This window comes from Buteo buteo, chromosome 10, assembly GCF_964188355.1.
Source record: "Buteo buteo chromosome 10, bButBut1.hap1.1, whole genome shotgun sequence".
In the NCBI taxonomy this organism is placed as follows: Eukaryota; Metazoa; Chordata; class Aves; order Accipitriformes; family Accipitridae; genus Buteo; species Buteo buteo.
In genome coordinates, this window is record NC_134180.1 from 23,973,139 (window position 1) to 23,988,713 (window position 15,575).

Below are 15,575 nucleotides of genomic sequence, written 5' to 3' on the forward strand. Positions count from 1 at the left end.
TGGAATAATACTAGGAAACTGCCTCAAAGGTGTGAGGTGAAGTCTTTGCCCTGCTGAAGCCAATGGGTACAGTCTTAGAGGTTTTAATAGGGCCAGATTTAACCTGTCAGATGGTGAGTGAGGTGGATCAACCCTACAGAGTTTGGGCTGTTTGATGGTAATTCTTTTAAATCATCTTGGAAGCTGCAAAAGCTAGATAAGATGCTGGTTTTGTCCTGAGCAGGTGACCCGATCGCTTGCTGTTTTATCAGGAAATACTGCTTTAGAAAAGAATTGCAATATACTACTATTCTCTTAGGAGATTTAACATTCTTTACGGAAATACCTAAGTATATTAGATTCCTGAAACATACTTAACAGCCTTTCTTTTTGGACCCTATCCCTATCTATGAATAGTTTCTGTATCCACTCTGAAACTAGTTTTTAGAAAAGATATACAATGGTTTTAGTAACTGCTTTTACCTCAAGTTGATGCCTGATAATTGCATAGATGGCAGGAAACATTCGCACACAGGAAGTTTAAAAAAGTCAGGTAGTCGATTTCTGCTAGCCAAGATGTTAGGATGGGAAATTGCATGCCTAAAATCAGCACTGCTTCTGTGAAATCCAGTTCCAAGTGTAAGTTTACATACAGTCTTACCCTTTGCTTTCTTTCCTTACCCTATTGTAAGAAATCTAATATAGCATGGTTGTGGAAGCATTCCTCTGCAACAGCTCTAGTGCTGTCTTTAAAAACAAACAGAAAACTAGAAAACCGAAACAAAAAAACAAATCCAAAAAACTGGAAGTGAGAAAAACCCACAACCAGATATGCTTAGCAAATAGCTGAAGTCATGGGCTGAGAAAGAAGGCTAAGGAAGCCCTGTGTATTTGTGGCCTCCATGTCAATGGCTGTGCCTCCTGTAATTCATGTACCAAGCAACTTCTCAGGGAAATAAACAGTGCTAGAGGGAACCCAACCTTGACTTCATGGCTGCAGTCTGCTAGGCTGAATTTTCCTTTTGATGAATTAGTTTCTGGTGCCTTTGCTAGAAAATATTTCTGTTGTAACAAATTCTGTTCTTCAGAAAAAGTAACAGTAAATTCTTCTGGTTTCCTTTATTAATAGGATTTTTTTCTACGTATAGGTATGTACTGCTGTTTTTACACTACTGCACTTTGAGACTCATTGCTTTCTGCTAAGCAAGCAATAAATATGAGGTGGAAGTTGAGAGGGGTACTGAAAGCTGAAATGGTTCACCTGAAGGCATGACCCCGGCAGAGTCTCTGTGAGAGCCCACTACCATGGCTGCTCCTGCAGTGTCCTCTCCCCTCTTTCAGTCTGCTGCTCTGATGTTTGGGGTACCTGCACCATATGCTTTTAGAGCAGATAGAAAACAAGAATGGTGTGCTTTTGAAAACCACATTAAAACTGTAACTTATAGTTTTGAAAATTTTTAATGGAACCAGTAAGTAATTTTTCACTTTGTTATGCATTTTTCTAAACTTCTATTGAAATAATCATTCGGATATCATTCAGCAATCTGTTTGCTGAATATTTTTGTATTATTGTCATAAGAGTATTTACTTCACATGATCAAGGATATTTTACATGTCATTGAAAATACTTCTCAAAATCTTTTTTGCTGTTTTCACCTTGTAAATAAACTTTCTTTTTTAATTGGAAATCTTTTATCTGGTAGCTTCTAGACAAAATAAATAGGTGAAGTGTAGAACATTCAGGTATTTGAGGTCAATAAATCCAGAAATTTGGGGTACGCTTTCTAGGCTTATTGAAGTCCCCGTCCTGCTTCTGAATCTTTCTTCATCACTCACTTGAGAAAATCCGTTCAGCAGGTTGCCCTTCTGCTTGTTTAGAGGAGATTCAGTTCAATAAATTCCTTGTCTTCATCCCTGTGTAAGCAGTAAGCAGTATTGCACGCAGGTATTTATTTAAACATGATTCATTATTAATATGGAGTATTTAGACAGCAGCGTACTGAAAATGAATTACTTTGTCAGGTATTTAAGAGCTCTATTGTATGTAGTTTGTTTTGTTGGAAAACTGCTATAGCAATCATGAAAGGTCAGGGATTCTTGTTCTCTTAAGCCTGAGGCTTTTTAGATATTTACAGGCCATATACAATGTAGCTGCTCTGGCTGTTCTGCCATTAGACCTGAGCTCAGGAGTAGAAGAGGGACAGGGGAGGAGGGGTTGCTTGTGAGTTCAGAGGGTAATTGAATTGCCAGACTCAATGAGCCTTGAGCCTCTTTGAGAAAAAGGATGTCACTTACGCTGTATTGTGTTAGCTGCTGTGACTCAGTAGAGTTTAGGCCACAACTTCCATTCTCTTTTTCCATACAAACTGGATTACAAATCCACTTTATAAAGGTACAATCTATTCTATTGTGTCTTCTCAGTCAGTGTTTCTTGGTTCATACAGACTGCTTGCAATTGTGTCTCTCGGAGACCAGACTTCAAATTCACCATGCAGACATCACTACTTTTGTTTCTAAACATCAGAAGATGGCAAACAAGTATTCTGACTTCCAGCTGTCCTCTCTTTAAATAGAATCTTCAGCATTGCAAAGTGTATATTCTTTTTTTTATAATGCACAAGTGCCATCTTAGTTATTTCTTTCTTTAAAAAGAAAAAACACTGAGAGAAAAGTGTTCATCTGCTGCAGAAGAAAGCTTTGCCTCCCTATCCCTGAATGAGTACTAGGAGTGATGTTAGAATTTTACGTCCTCCTTTCCCTGTGTTGCTATATCAAAGCAAGGAGTTGGTAAAATGGAACTCCAGCACCCATCATCCTTTAGGGCTGGCACAAGCATATACTGTACAGCAGCAGAAAATCCTACAGCTTCCCAGAAGCAACCATCAGCCTGAACACTTGCAGCCTGTCCAGCTTTTCTCCTGTTATGCAGAAGTGTGTGCCAGAGGAAGCTGCCCATTAGAAAGCAACAGCTGCTCACATGCTCTACCTTTGTACTGTCCAGTGAGATGGTCTTGGGGCTTTTTGTCATCAGACAACTTTATGGTTGAGTAGTTGCATTGAAAAACAACTGTTGGTGCAGTTTAGGCATGGGGATTTTGTTGTGTTACATGGCATAGGTGTAAGGAGTGACTCAGCCTTTATAGTCTGAGACTATAATGAAGAATTGGGGGTGCAGAAGTATCTTTTGTGTTACCAGTACTCAAAAATCACACTTTGTCGCTGCAGCCCTCTGTTACTAGCTCTCACATTTTTATCTCAAGTCTTGCAGTATTACAATGATTCCTGACATTGATTCAACAGCTTTCTCCTTGTTCAGAAAGACCATCTTCTCCCATATCCCTTAGTAATAAACTGGTCTGTGCTGACATGTCAGCTGTTTTCTAACAGACTTTATAGGTGGATGTAAGCCTTCTGGTGGCCAACATTAAAACAAAACAAAACAAAAAGACAGAAAACCAAAAAAACCCAAACCCCTAAACCCAACAAAGCTGCGCTTCCCTCTGGATAAAAGGTTGTCCCTGGACTGTGCAGAATACTGGTAGGGAAATGGGGGAGAGAGAAATGAATGCCAGGAACAGTACAGAGAAAGTTGTGGAACATGAGAGTAAGTTTTAGGATTTCAGAGGAATGTTTAGGTTTAAATGAAACCAAAGGAAATGTGTGGGGTTTTATCAAGGGAGAAATGGGAGAGGGAACAAACTGGAAGACAGAGATGGATACCAAGGTATAAGGGTGAATCTGAAGTTTGGGAGATTGAGGGAGTAAAGGAAAAAGTGTTTGTGGTAATATACTGGAAGTGAGAAAGAAAAGTGGGTAGACAAAGGAAGGCAAGAGACAGAAAGCTGTGGGATCATTAAGAGAAAATGAAATGAATAAAAGATTGCAAGGGAGAAAGGGTGGTGAGAGACATAGGATTATGACAGGTGAGAGAAACAGAATGATGTTTTTTCTGTGCCGGAGGAACTCTGAGTAAATTAACAAAGGACATCTATATGCCATTGCAAAGACTCTAGAAAATCATGAGTCACAGTTCATATGTAAAATACTGTAAGTGGGATACTGTTAATACAATGAAGGATTGTGGAAGTCAGAAAGCTGCTAGATGATTGGTAGTAATTATATACAGATATGCATCACAATTAATCTTTAAGTACTCCTTTGAGGCCCCAGGTTTTTGAAAGTGCTGTTTTATTCAGCTTTCTCTGTTAATCTTTGTATATTTCAGGTCACTAAATACAAAAAAACATTTAAAAGAAAAAGTAGTAATGGTGTTAAATTGATGCACTTGAAACAGTGACTTTTCTTGAGATGTCTGTTTGTACTTAGTGTAATGGAATGGCTGACAGCTGGTTTCAGTTGCCATAGTGTAATTATGTAGAATAGACTTTTGCGATGACACTATGTCAATTAAGGAATCTCTCACATTCTAGACTACAAAGGACAAAATGACAGTACAAGATATTTCTTCCGTTCTTTTTCATAAAAAGATAGTGACACTGTGTGAAATTACAGTCCTGTTATGATGACACAAGTCAAATGATGTGAAAGATTTCTGGATTGATTAAAAATCATCAGCATTATAATATAGAATATGTATGATTTGATAAGTTGCTGTTATGTTTTGTTCATTCTTCTTCAGAAGATATTTGGGGGGGCTGACAGACTGGGGGTATTTCTTGTTATATTTGAACTGTTGTGTCAATGTGAAAAATGCTACTTACATAACAACGTACTTTAAATAGTGGCTCTTTGGTATGTGAAAATATTTTAATCCAATACATCTTGAGTAAATTTTAAAGCCATCACAGAACATGAACTAGGATAGGAGGTGGTGATAATTTCCCATATTTTTTGCTATGTCTCTCTTTTTTTTAAACTAAACCCAGATGAAAAGGAAATTACCACTTTTTTCTTCTTTTAAAGTATGCACTCTGCCCCCAAATCCTGATGAAGGCAGTGTGTTCATTTTTATTACACAAAACATAATAATGCATATTCTTCATTGTTTTTGAGAAAATGACGATATCAAAACACCCTGATGTATAATGAATTTATATAGAAAGCTCCTGAATTGAATTGAAAGAAAAGATGCTATAAGCATTTCCTGATAGTAAATGCAATTTCTTCTGGTCTCTCAGTATTGATCCTATGTGTTTTAATAGGTTTTTTTTCAAGTAAAAACCAGTCTCATTTGCATGCAAATTATATAATGCTTCCAAATGATACGTGTGGAGATCCTCCTCTGCCTGGTTTCCACTGATTATTGATGTCTGTTTAAGGGTTGGTTTTGTTCCCTGTGTTAGCAATGTAGTATTTATTGACATTTTGATGTAGGAAACTACAAAACATCCTATGCAGTTAGATTAATTTATTTCTATGGAAGTGCACAGGAAAAAAGATTCTATGAACAAAGGCATGAGCAGGCATTTATCTCATTAAAAAATTCAGAAACATTCTAGTTTTAGACTTGCTTCCTCTACGACGTCTGTAACAAACTAGCCAACTGAGTCATCTTATTATTTCAGCATCTAAAAAAATTACTCCGAACTGCTAAGGTAGCTTCTTGCATTCCATGCCCTGGAGTAACTTTGTCATTTTAATGAAGCCAGCCTCCCTTTAATTCTGATCCTTTCTCCCATATAACATCTGGTTGTGTAGTTACCAACTTGCCGGGTCTGCATCTCATGTCTGTTTTGTGTGCAGTCTGCTACACCCTGGTTTTGTGAAATAAAAGTGATCAATAATTTTTTCTAAAATGTGAATATGCTATGAATATTCTACCTTTAATGTCACTGGTAAATGTAATGATCATTAATACATGTTTTCAGCTTAAAAAAAAGTTATGAAAGCACAAAGTGTTCATGTAACTAAACATTTAAGATACTGTACATATACTACTGTACCTATACTACAAACTCTCATTTATTACTGTAGTAACACAACGGTTTGCAGTTTTGTAATACAGTTTGTATAACACCACTTAGTGTAATTTACTAGACTATACTGTATTTCCCTGCCAGTTTTTGTCAAGTATAGTAAAACATTTTTTTTAATAATTTTTGATATGTTAGATAATAAATCAACACAGTAAAGGCAGGATAAATGATTAAATAGAATGGAAGGACAAAGAGATGAAGCAAGTCAGAGCTGGGCTCCTGAAGTCCTGCTCACAGCCCAGTCTCCATGCTTGGACTGGGCCTTGGGTATCAGGAACGTTGCAGATGGGCTTGCTCTTGAGCCACTGCACAGAGTCATGGTAGCAGCATGTGGCCATATCCTTTCACTGGTAGTGGTCAGTATCAATGGCAATGGGAACAGTGGTTAGTTACACTGGTGTTCTGGAAGGTGGAAGAGGAGAGCTAGGGAACTGCAGCTCTTCTGTAAGTATGTTAGAAGTTTACCAATGGTAAAATTGACACAGGGTGACTTTTTGTTGGCAGACAGGGAAACCAAGTCAGCACTGAACATGTACTTCCCTTTCATCTTTAGAGTAGTCCACTTTAGCACAGCTGGAGCACACTAGTGAAGCAGTGCAGAAGACTTGCCCTGCTGCTCCCAAAGATGAGTGGAACACTTTGGACTTCAGGTGTGACTGTCTTTTAATTTATCATTAAAACTTGTTTCACGTGTTAAGACTAGAAGATATATACTCTTTGATACAGTTTATCTAATGTCTTAATATTTTAGCATGGTAATGTACTATATATAGCTTTTGTTACTCTCATGTGAAGAGGACACGGTTCCTCTTTTTTTTTTTTTTTTTTTTTTTTTAAACTAGTGGTAGCAGTAACAACCAGGATCATGACAGCAACATCTCAAAACTTCCCAAATCAGGACCCCACCTTTATATACTCCGTCATGTTTCCCCCAAATTCAGAGTTCAGCAGCAGTTAGCCTTACCCCCATTAGGACTTCAGTCCCAGCCTCCTCCTTACTGAACTCCGGCATGATGTTCTGAGACAGGTTTCCCTAGATATCCCCTCGATAAGCCGTGATCTCAGTCCTACACCCACAATGACCCTGATCCCATCTCTCTGAAGTCACTTGCTCCTTTAATGTACCCTGTCTTTCTGTAGCATAGCTGTGCTCAAAGTTTGGTTTGAGCTTGCAAAACAATTAGAATGTGCCAGCTGTGTTGATGCTGCCTGTAGTGGCACAGCTCAAGTGTGAGAATATGCTTTACAGATATGTAATAAAATATATTTTAAAAAGGAATATTTAACAGTTTTGCATTCTTGGCATAATAACTAGTTTTATATATTGATTTTAATTACATAGCCTAAAAATGTAGAAAATCCTTAATGAAGTTACTTAGATGGAAATGCATGTTGTTGTAATTGTTTCCATTGAACCAGAGTTGAAGATAATAAAAATAATAATCCTGAACAACACAGGAAGGGAAAATATAACTCTCATATGTAGTGAAATATCAAACTGAGCAAAAATCCTTTGAAAACCGTTTTGTCTTTGAGTTAGTGAGAAAAATCCCCACTACTAGTTTGTAATTATTCCTTCAGAGTGGAAAAAAGGAATGACTAGATGTAATTGCCTGGGGAACGGACATCTAGTGCCACTTAAGATGCTGTAAGGTATCTAGGCTGGTCTCTGAGTGCTGCTTCAGAAAGACGTGGTTCTCCTGCATTGACTGTCACCTCTGCTGTCTGCATGGTTATGTTTCAGGGACATCTCCAGTATAACTAGACTTCTGTGTTTTGCTGCTGCATTGAGCTTACAATGTCTTCACTAGCTGTTTTTAGCAGCTCTAACAATCTGGCATATCAAACCAGTATCATTCATCTGGAAGAGCAAAAATGTTTGCTAATACATACAATTTCTGTTTAACTAATACTCCTTTACATTGGAATAAATGAGAATCTGGGGTGATAAAGTGCCTTACCAGTCACCACAGGCAAAATGGTTGAAAGTTCTCCCAGAAGAGATGCGTAAAGGGATTGCCTATTCAGCCAGGGTTAGAATTTCAATGGATTTTAATAGTGTCTAAAAATTCCTATGAAAATACACCGAAGTAGCTGTTTTGTGTTTCTAGGTGATGGACAGGGGCTCATGCTGTGCAGTAGACCAGCATCTGTAAGCAAAAGGTCCAGTTACATCTACAAATACATTTCTTAAACATTGGCATTCTCTTGAGAATCTCTAGCTGTGTCTATTGCATCAGTTTTAACTTTAAGAATTTTATGCTCAGTCTTTTGATATGCCTTTAGTGAATTTGAACCTCCCAAATCAAAGTCTTGTTACCCACTGTTGGTTATGTTGTCAGATCTTGACACTGCTCTTCTCATTCATATCTGGATTCTTGCTCTGGCATAGCATTCACTTTGAATGAACGCTTCTGCATACATTAGCCTACTTGACAGGCAGTAAGTCACAGGCATTGCATAGGGTCTGCTGTGACCAAGTACTTCATGTCATTTGAACGCTACATCTTCTGGCTGTTCTGAGTCAGCTGTCCTGGGACAGAGAGGTAAAGATATTTGTGATAAAAAACAGTTTCATGTTAGTGATGATTATTGAAGATGGGAATATGGAAGAGGTAGTGGAAGAGGAAGGAGACATACTGTTTTTTAATCTCTCAGTTATTGCTAGTTTGGAGAAAGCTGAAGAAACTTTTGTGGAACTTCAGCCGTGTGCTAATTCTAAGGGGTATTGTATTGTCTTCTGGTCCTTAAAGCAAACTAGCATTAACCCATCTTCATGGACAACCCTCGGTGGGGCTTTTGAAGTGGGTGGGAGGAGTGGTAAAATGAAGAAAGGACTAGAGTATACAGTTTAGTAAACTTCTATGTTGACTATACAGAAGAAAAGATAGGATGTAAATTGTTTGCTTTAATTACACCATAATTTCATTAATGTAAATATAATGTAAATTTGGAACTGCAATCAGTAGTTCTCCCCCTCTAAATGAGACTTCAGTTTACTGCTGGCATTTCCTCTCATGCTCCCTCTTAAGAGAATTATCCAGTCTGAAAAACAACCAGGGGTTGTTTTCTCATGGCATCAGGCATGGGGAGCTGGCTAATGTCCATTCCTTAGATTTTTATATTGGAAAGAAATCTTGCTAGCTCTCATATATCAGGGAATGGTTCCTTTCCTGAAGATGTGCACTGAATATTGAGAAGTTGTAAATTGTACATAACTTCTTTAATCAGTTCCTTGGTTTGCTATTTCGGGAAACAGAAAAATAAGTGTTTGCCCTGATCAGTATGTGGTTGAGGAAAAAGAGTTCCAAAAAGAATTCAGTAATGCAGTATCTATAGGTAGCTACATAGGAAACCTTCTCTTCTCATCATGGGTCTGGGACAATTGGCCCTACTGATCTGGTGTGAAGGACAGGCATATCCGCAGAGATGGTGTGCGCAGATGTGTAAAATAAGCTTTTCATTCCCTGTGTCATAAAGAACTGATAATCTAAATGGCCCTTTCTGGTCAGACCTCCAACAAGGTTTACAACTCAACTACTGCCCAATTGACCTAGAAATGGAGAAAGTATTAACAAATACATAATGCAGGCACAGTAGTTTTCGAATGTAGATTTAAGCCGCTAAAAATCCTACTGAAGACCCAGACTGAAGATACTTTTAACTATTTTGCAAACTAAAAAGTTAAGTTTTATCTTCACATAATCAATGGTTTGGCAGACTTTTTTTCCAGTGTCCTTAACATAATGCTGTATAACATGTTGTACATTTAAATAATGTCAGTGTTAGTTAATATATTTCTATATTATTCTACTAGCCAGTTATAGAAAAAGTATTTGGTATTTTCTGTTGAATTTTTGCTTCCTTGTTATGTGACTCTCTCTTATTTTTTCTTCTTTTTATTTTTTTTTTCTCCCCCCCCTTTTTTTCCCTTTTTCCTTCAGAACTACTATGGAGCTGCCAAAATGATTCTTTCAGACAATCCACTTGGCCTGACATGTGGAATGGTGTGTCCAACATCAGAACTCTGTGTTGGTGGCTGCAATTTGTATGCCACTGAGGAGGGACCAATTAATATTGGTGGATTGCAGCAGTTTGCTACTGAGGTAGGTAGGACTTGCAAATGTCTTAAATTATTTGTCTGTACCAATAAGTATTGTCTAAATGCTTGCCTTTGTTAATGACTTGTATGAAAAAAAGTTGGTACTAATAAAATAAAGGTGTAGAAAGTTAGAATAATTATCCTTTTTCTTACAGCTTGTTCAGAAGCTTAGAAATGCTTTCATAATGCAATACTTTGTAGGAATATAAGGAACATTATTTGTGAACAGGATGACTCTTTAGAAACAGTAGTAGTTGAGACAATTTTTTTTATAATGAAAGCTTTATCTAAGCCAGGTGAAATTGTGGATGTTACTGAAGTAGGCTGTGTAGGGAAAAAAATCAAGTGCACCTGCATCTGTAACTGCATGTTAAGGAGATGTAGAACTGTTCCAGGCATAGGGTAGGTCCTATAGCAGAATTAGTGTGCATTGGTACTGGCGTTGGGGCAAAGGAAAAGTTTCAGATGATTTAGACTTTTTACTGTCCTTTTTTGCCAAAACTAAATAAACAAGTAGTTTCAGGCTGACCTGAAATATATGTCTGTGTGCATCTATCTAGATAAATACAGATGCACACACATGTGTGTATGTGTACATTTATTAGTTCATAAAGGTATGTGTATATTTTGGTGACTGAAGCAAAGGTTGTTACTTGCCACTTGATGTTACAAAGTCTTCTAAAGGGTTTCTGTTGAGGTGCATGTGCATTATTTGTGACTGTATGGTTTCAATGCTCCAAATTCCATCTGAAGAAAGATGGAGGCTACTACTCATTTGTTAACTTCCTTTGAGGGCATGGAGAATTTGTACCAAACTCATGGTCTCAGCTGGCACCTCATCTGATCTATCTGAAGTATATTTGGGTAAAAATTGTGATTTTGGTCTCTGTAGAAGTGAGGAAGTTGTGGCTGTATAAAAAAAGGCATATGTATGTGTTAAGATTGCATGTTTCTATACAGTCCTTAACTAATGAGCATGTCCCTCTTCTGTATCTTGAGCGATTTGGCTGATCATATTTACAAACATACGATGAAATTCCAGTCACCTTTACAAAGCCTGAGAAAAAAAACTTTGTAGGAAGGACCAAAATAGAAATGCAAAGCTATCTGGAAGTAACAGATGATATGTCTGTAAGGCCAATTTTTTTCCTCTGCTGTCATTCATAGACTTCACACCCCCTTCTCAATGGCTGTTGGTCATGATTTGATGCGCAAATGTTGCTACCTGCTGCAGTTCTTTTATCTGTTTGCATCCCTCCTTTCTTCTCTCCAGGAGATTTGTAAAACTTCTGGAGCATTTGCTAAACTTTTCTGCTAGCTGTTGCTGAACTTTCTCCTCCCCTCTGTCATTTAAGCAGCTATCCACTTCGATTTTCTTGAGATTTGAACATATAAGCATAACAATCAGTACAGTTTGGACCAAAGTTCTCATTTACAGGATGAGACTAGAAACACTGAACTGTATTTGTTCTATGTGTATATTCAATAGTTAGGTTTTATCAGTCAAGAGGCGATTTTATTAGCTTTTCTTTTAATGGTCTTTATTCCATATATGTAAAAACTTAGTATTTGTTGCAAAGCAGAACACTTATTTTTTTCTAAAAAAAAACCAAACCAAAAAAACCTCAACAAAACCCCTAAACACGCACACCAAAAAAAAAAAGAAAAAAAGGAAGATTAAACAGTTGTCAAGCAGATGATAAATACAATGATGAAATATTACTGTTTAGGAACCAAATGCAAGTAATATCTGTTAAAACTTGATTTGTGTCTCTTTTTAGCCCTAATGCTGTGATTAATAGAGGGGAATTATGACTTGATAGATAATGCTAAATATCTACCATTTTTCTTCAAAAATCTTTAGAAATCTATTAAAAAAAGCTCAGTGCTAGCACAATGATTGATATGAAAACTGCAGAGAGGATGAATAGCTTTGAATGGCTTTGCTCCTAATGTTTTAAGTTTGTTTAAAGTGATATTAGTGTCAAGAGTTCTAACAAAATAAAATTTATACAGTTCTATTTAGTACTTTAACAAAAATAACATTTTAGTAAACTTTATTATCTTAATATTTTTATAGTACCCTAAAAATGTTAAAATTAGTTGTTAATAGCGTTTAGATTTACTGCTGTTTAATGAAGAATTTGTATGTATTGTAGTACTCATAATTAGAAATCATAGGTAGTCACTTTTTTGTAATTAACTTTTTTTTAGCTTTCATTCAGTTAAATTTTAGTGTGAAAGTATGTATAGTTGAAAAAAATATAATGCTATGAGGGCTTCCAAGTGACAATCATTATAAAAATATAGATTAAAATACTGAAGAAAATCATAAGGTACTACTGCTCATACAAAAATTGGCCCAGATACTGCAAGCAAAGTGTAGTCACAGCTTTACCTATATGAGTAACTTAGCAAATTGTGTAATTTAGGTGTGCAACATGTGTTACTCTTAATGAGAGCTGCATGGTAATTCTCATGCACTGTGTAATAGTTTGTCCCACAGGGGCTTATTTACTGAAAACTCCATTGTGTATAAAGCCAGTTTTAGACTTTTTTTTCCTTTGAATTAGTCTGAGGATCATACACTTGATGCATTACAAGAGCAAGCGATAATAAAAAGGCACAACTGCTAGCTGAGATAAAAGATAAAATTGCAGTAAAGCAGGAATGTGGATTTAAAATGGAAAATATATGGGTATGACGTATGCCCCTTTGTGCTTCTGAACAATGACTGATCATCTGCTCATACTGCAGATAAAACTCCCTAATTGTAAAATATTTGTCTTGCATACGGTAGAACAAAAAAATAGCACCTCACACCTCCTGCATTTTCCTTCTACCCTTCCATATAGTTTTGTAAATATGTTTGGCTCATTCTTAAAGTAAATTGTAATCCAGTCTGAAAAAAATGTGGGTTTTGACAATTAAATGTTCAAGTGGAAAAAAAGGAAATGTCCATTTGTATTTGTGGTGTAGAATGTGTATACTGGGATGCAGTTACCACGGTAACTGTTGCATCTAGAGAATAACATGGAGTAAAAGCTCACTATTATAAATGATGAGTGTCAAGCGCAGGTTACACCTGCTACTGCACAGGTCAAAATTATATTAATGTCTTTATCTGTCTCCTTTGCCCAAGTACTTTAGAATCAGGAAACATCTCTGGTTTTGGAACACAAGTTCAGGGAAAATATACTGAGGTTGCACTGACGATACATATAGGCATAAGCTATATGACTGTCAGTCCCACAAAATAAACTAAAATTACTGGTTATTCAAGTACAAGTTTGGAAGCTTGTAGTAAAAAGGAAGTGTGATCGATTACATTGTCTGTTGTAGTGTTAGTAGTAAGAAGCCCTCAAAACCTAACATTTCTGGATAGACATTACTGATTCTAAAGGTTCTCCTGTGTTTCTAGTTAATCATTCTGAATGGAGCAGCACAAACTAAATAGAAAATGTATTATTTTAATTGCTGCATACTAGATTTAAATACTAGATCATTTAGTACTGTGACTCTTGTGCCAGCAACAGTTCTGGTGATTTGTTCCTCTCTGGAGATATATCCTGGCTGCTGTTGCAGCAGAAAGAAATTGGGAAAGGAGACTCGATATGTTTTTTTCCTGAAAGATGCATTGTGTGAGCTTACCTGCTGCTAACCTAGGGGCATCTTAGCAGAGTGCCTGGTCTGGGAGGTGTGGGCTGTAGTGAGGGTCCTCCTCCGAGTGCTGAACCTCCCTTTTCCCCCAGCGCACCACAGGCAAGGAAGCAACAGCTGCCCAGAGGGACTGCCATGGAGGGGTGCGCTGCACTTTCAGGCTCAGGGTCCCTCTTTTGGTTGCACATTGGCAGCTCTGATCAGTTTTAACATAGGTGGGGGCAGAAGGTGGTTCTTGTGGAGCTGCAGTTCCTGCAGTTGGATGGCCTTGGGATGGTTGCCTCGGCCCCTCGCCGTCACTGGCATGGATAGGCATGCTGCGTCATCAGAGGAGGATTGTTCTGGGGAGCTAAGACAGGGGAGCAGGACAAACAGAAATAAAACTATTTGTCGGTATTAATTTTTATTTTAACACTTTAATAATATAATATTTTAACATTTTAATAATAAAGAGGTTATTTTCTCTTTTAAGTCTTGTTGAAATCTAAAATAATCAATTATAAAATTTTAGGCTTGTCTAAAGGGGATGGTGTAGCCTTCTACAAGAGTTCGGGGGATGAATCTGAGGACTTCTGATTTCTCAGGCCAATGCTGAAAGACTTGCTGATATTTGGACAAGTTATATAAATTTCTCTACAGCATGTGTTACAGACGCTAAACATTCTTTGTTTTTTTAAGGCATTTACATGAATGTTGCTATGTCCTTTTTAGTGGTGGGATTCATGAAATGTTGAGGTATAGACTCTGAAATGCCCCTAGGTTTTCTTGGGACTGGGATAATATTAATGTATAGTTGTTATGTAGGTTTGAAAAGTCTTTAATGAGATGTTTTAGGCCCTAGTTTTGGCAACACTCACATACTTACATAAAAGTCTGCAGTATTACAACTTTAGTTGTTATCTTGTGGAGGGAGGATCAACAAGTTTTCCTAACTAGCTCACGTTTGTGGAAAAACACTTCCTGTACATCCTGCGCTATCCACAGCAATTAAATTAAATTAACTGTGTGATCATGTAATTTGACAACTTCAAGAAGATTACTAAGCATGCAATTTGTTTCTTTTTTTATTAAAATCTGTGCAGAATATTGTTTTCTTCTTTAAATATTCAACTGTCCCATATTAATGTAAACCAGCCTACAGATAAATATCTATGGAAACCAGTGGGAAAGTGTGAAACTAATACAATCAGTTCCTAAATGTTGCTGATTTCATTGCTTGTGTTTTTCTTTCTGTGCACTAGCAGTTCTGTGTATAACAATTCAGTATGTACTAATGTGTTTCACAGTAAAATAAATACCAGCTAGACGCTAATGTCTACATCAGTAACTGTTTGGTTTCTCATCATCTTAGGGAAGGATATTTAATGGCAAACCTGACTGATAAACTTCTTGCTATAGCCTTTTCAGCATGGAAGCAAGCATTATGCCTCAAGAATATAAAGGATTTAGTTATGAAGTCAAAACTTATGTTACTAAAAGATTAAATTTTCCCACTGCTCCTTCCATTTTCCCCATTTTTTCTTTTTTCAGCCTTTTTCTGTTGATGAAGGTTTTGTGATGAAGATGACATTTTAAACATGCACTTTTTACTTAAGAAATGTGACCCTCTGTGTCACTGTCACATACCCTCTGTGTATGTCTTGGAGACTACCAAATATGCTTTTTAGCAGCCTATCTTGTTTCATAGGATTAGGCAAAGGCTTTTTTACATTTTAACATTGAGGTTAAACTTTCAATCTATTTACTGTTTTATTTAACACATTCTTTGTCATATTCCAAGGGTAATTTTAAATAAAGGTGAATTAGGGTAAAACTGTCTGACCATATTTGAATTCTGCAAATAGTTGAAGGGTATCTATAGTATATTCCTTTTAGAAAAATTCTGATCAGCAAACTCA

The 15,575-nt window shown here is 36.9% G+C and overlaps 1 protein-coding gene across 4 annotated transcripts in view; it reads left to right on the top strand.

The window, feature by feature from the left end:
• The window catches only part of DPYD (dihydropyrimidine dehydrogenase), a 371,706-nt gene that overhangs the window by 101,867 nt on the left and 254,264 nt on the right, over nucleotides 1-15,575 (top strand). For all 4 annotated transcript variants that reach the window (XR_012652042.1, XM_075038929.1, XM_075038930.1 and 1 more), the window contains exon 5: nucleotides 9,860-10,021. Coding sequence is in view for 3 of the 4 variants with exons in the window: in XM_075038929.1 (XP_074895030.1) it covers nucleotides 9,860-10,021 (162 nt within the window). In the remaining variant the exon portion in view is untranslated. The remainder of the gene's footprint in view (nucleotides 1-9,859; nucleotides 10,022-15,575) is intronic.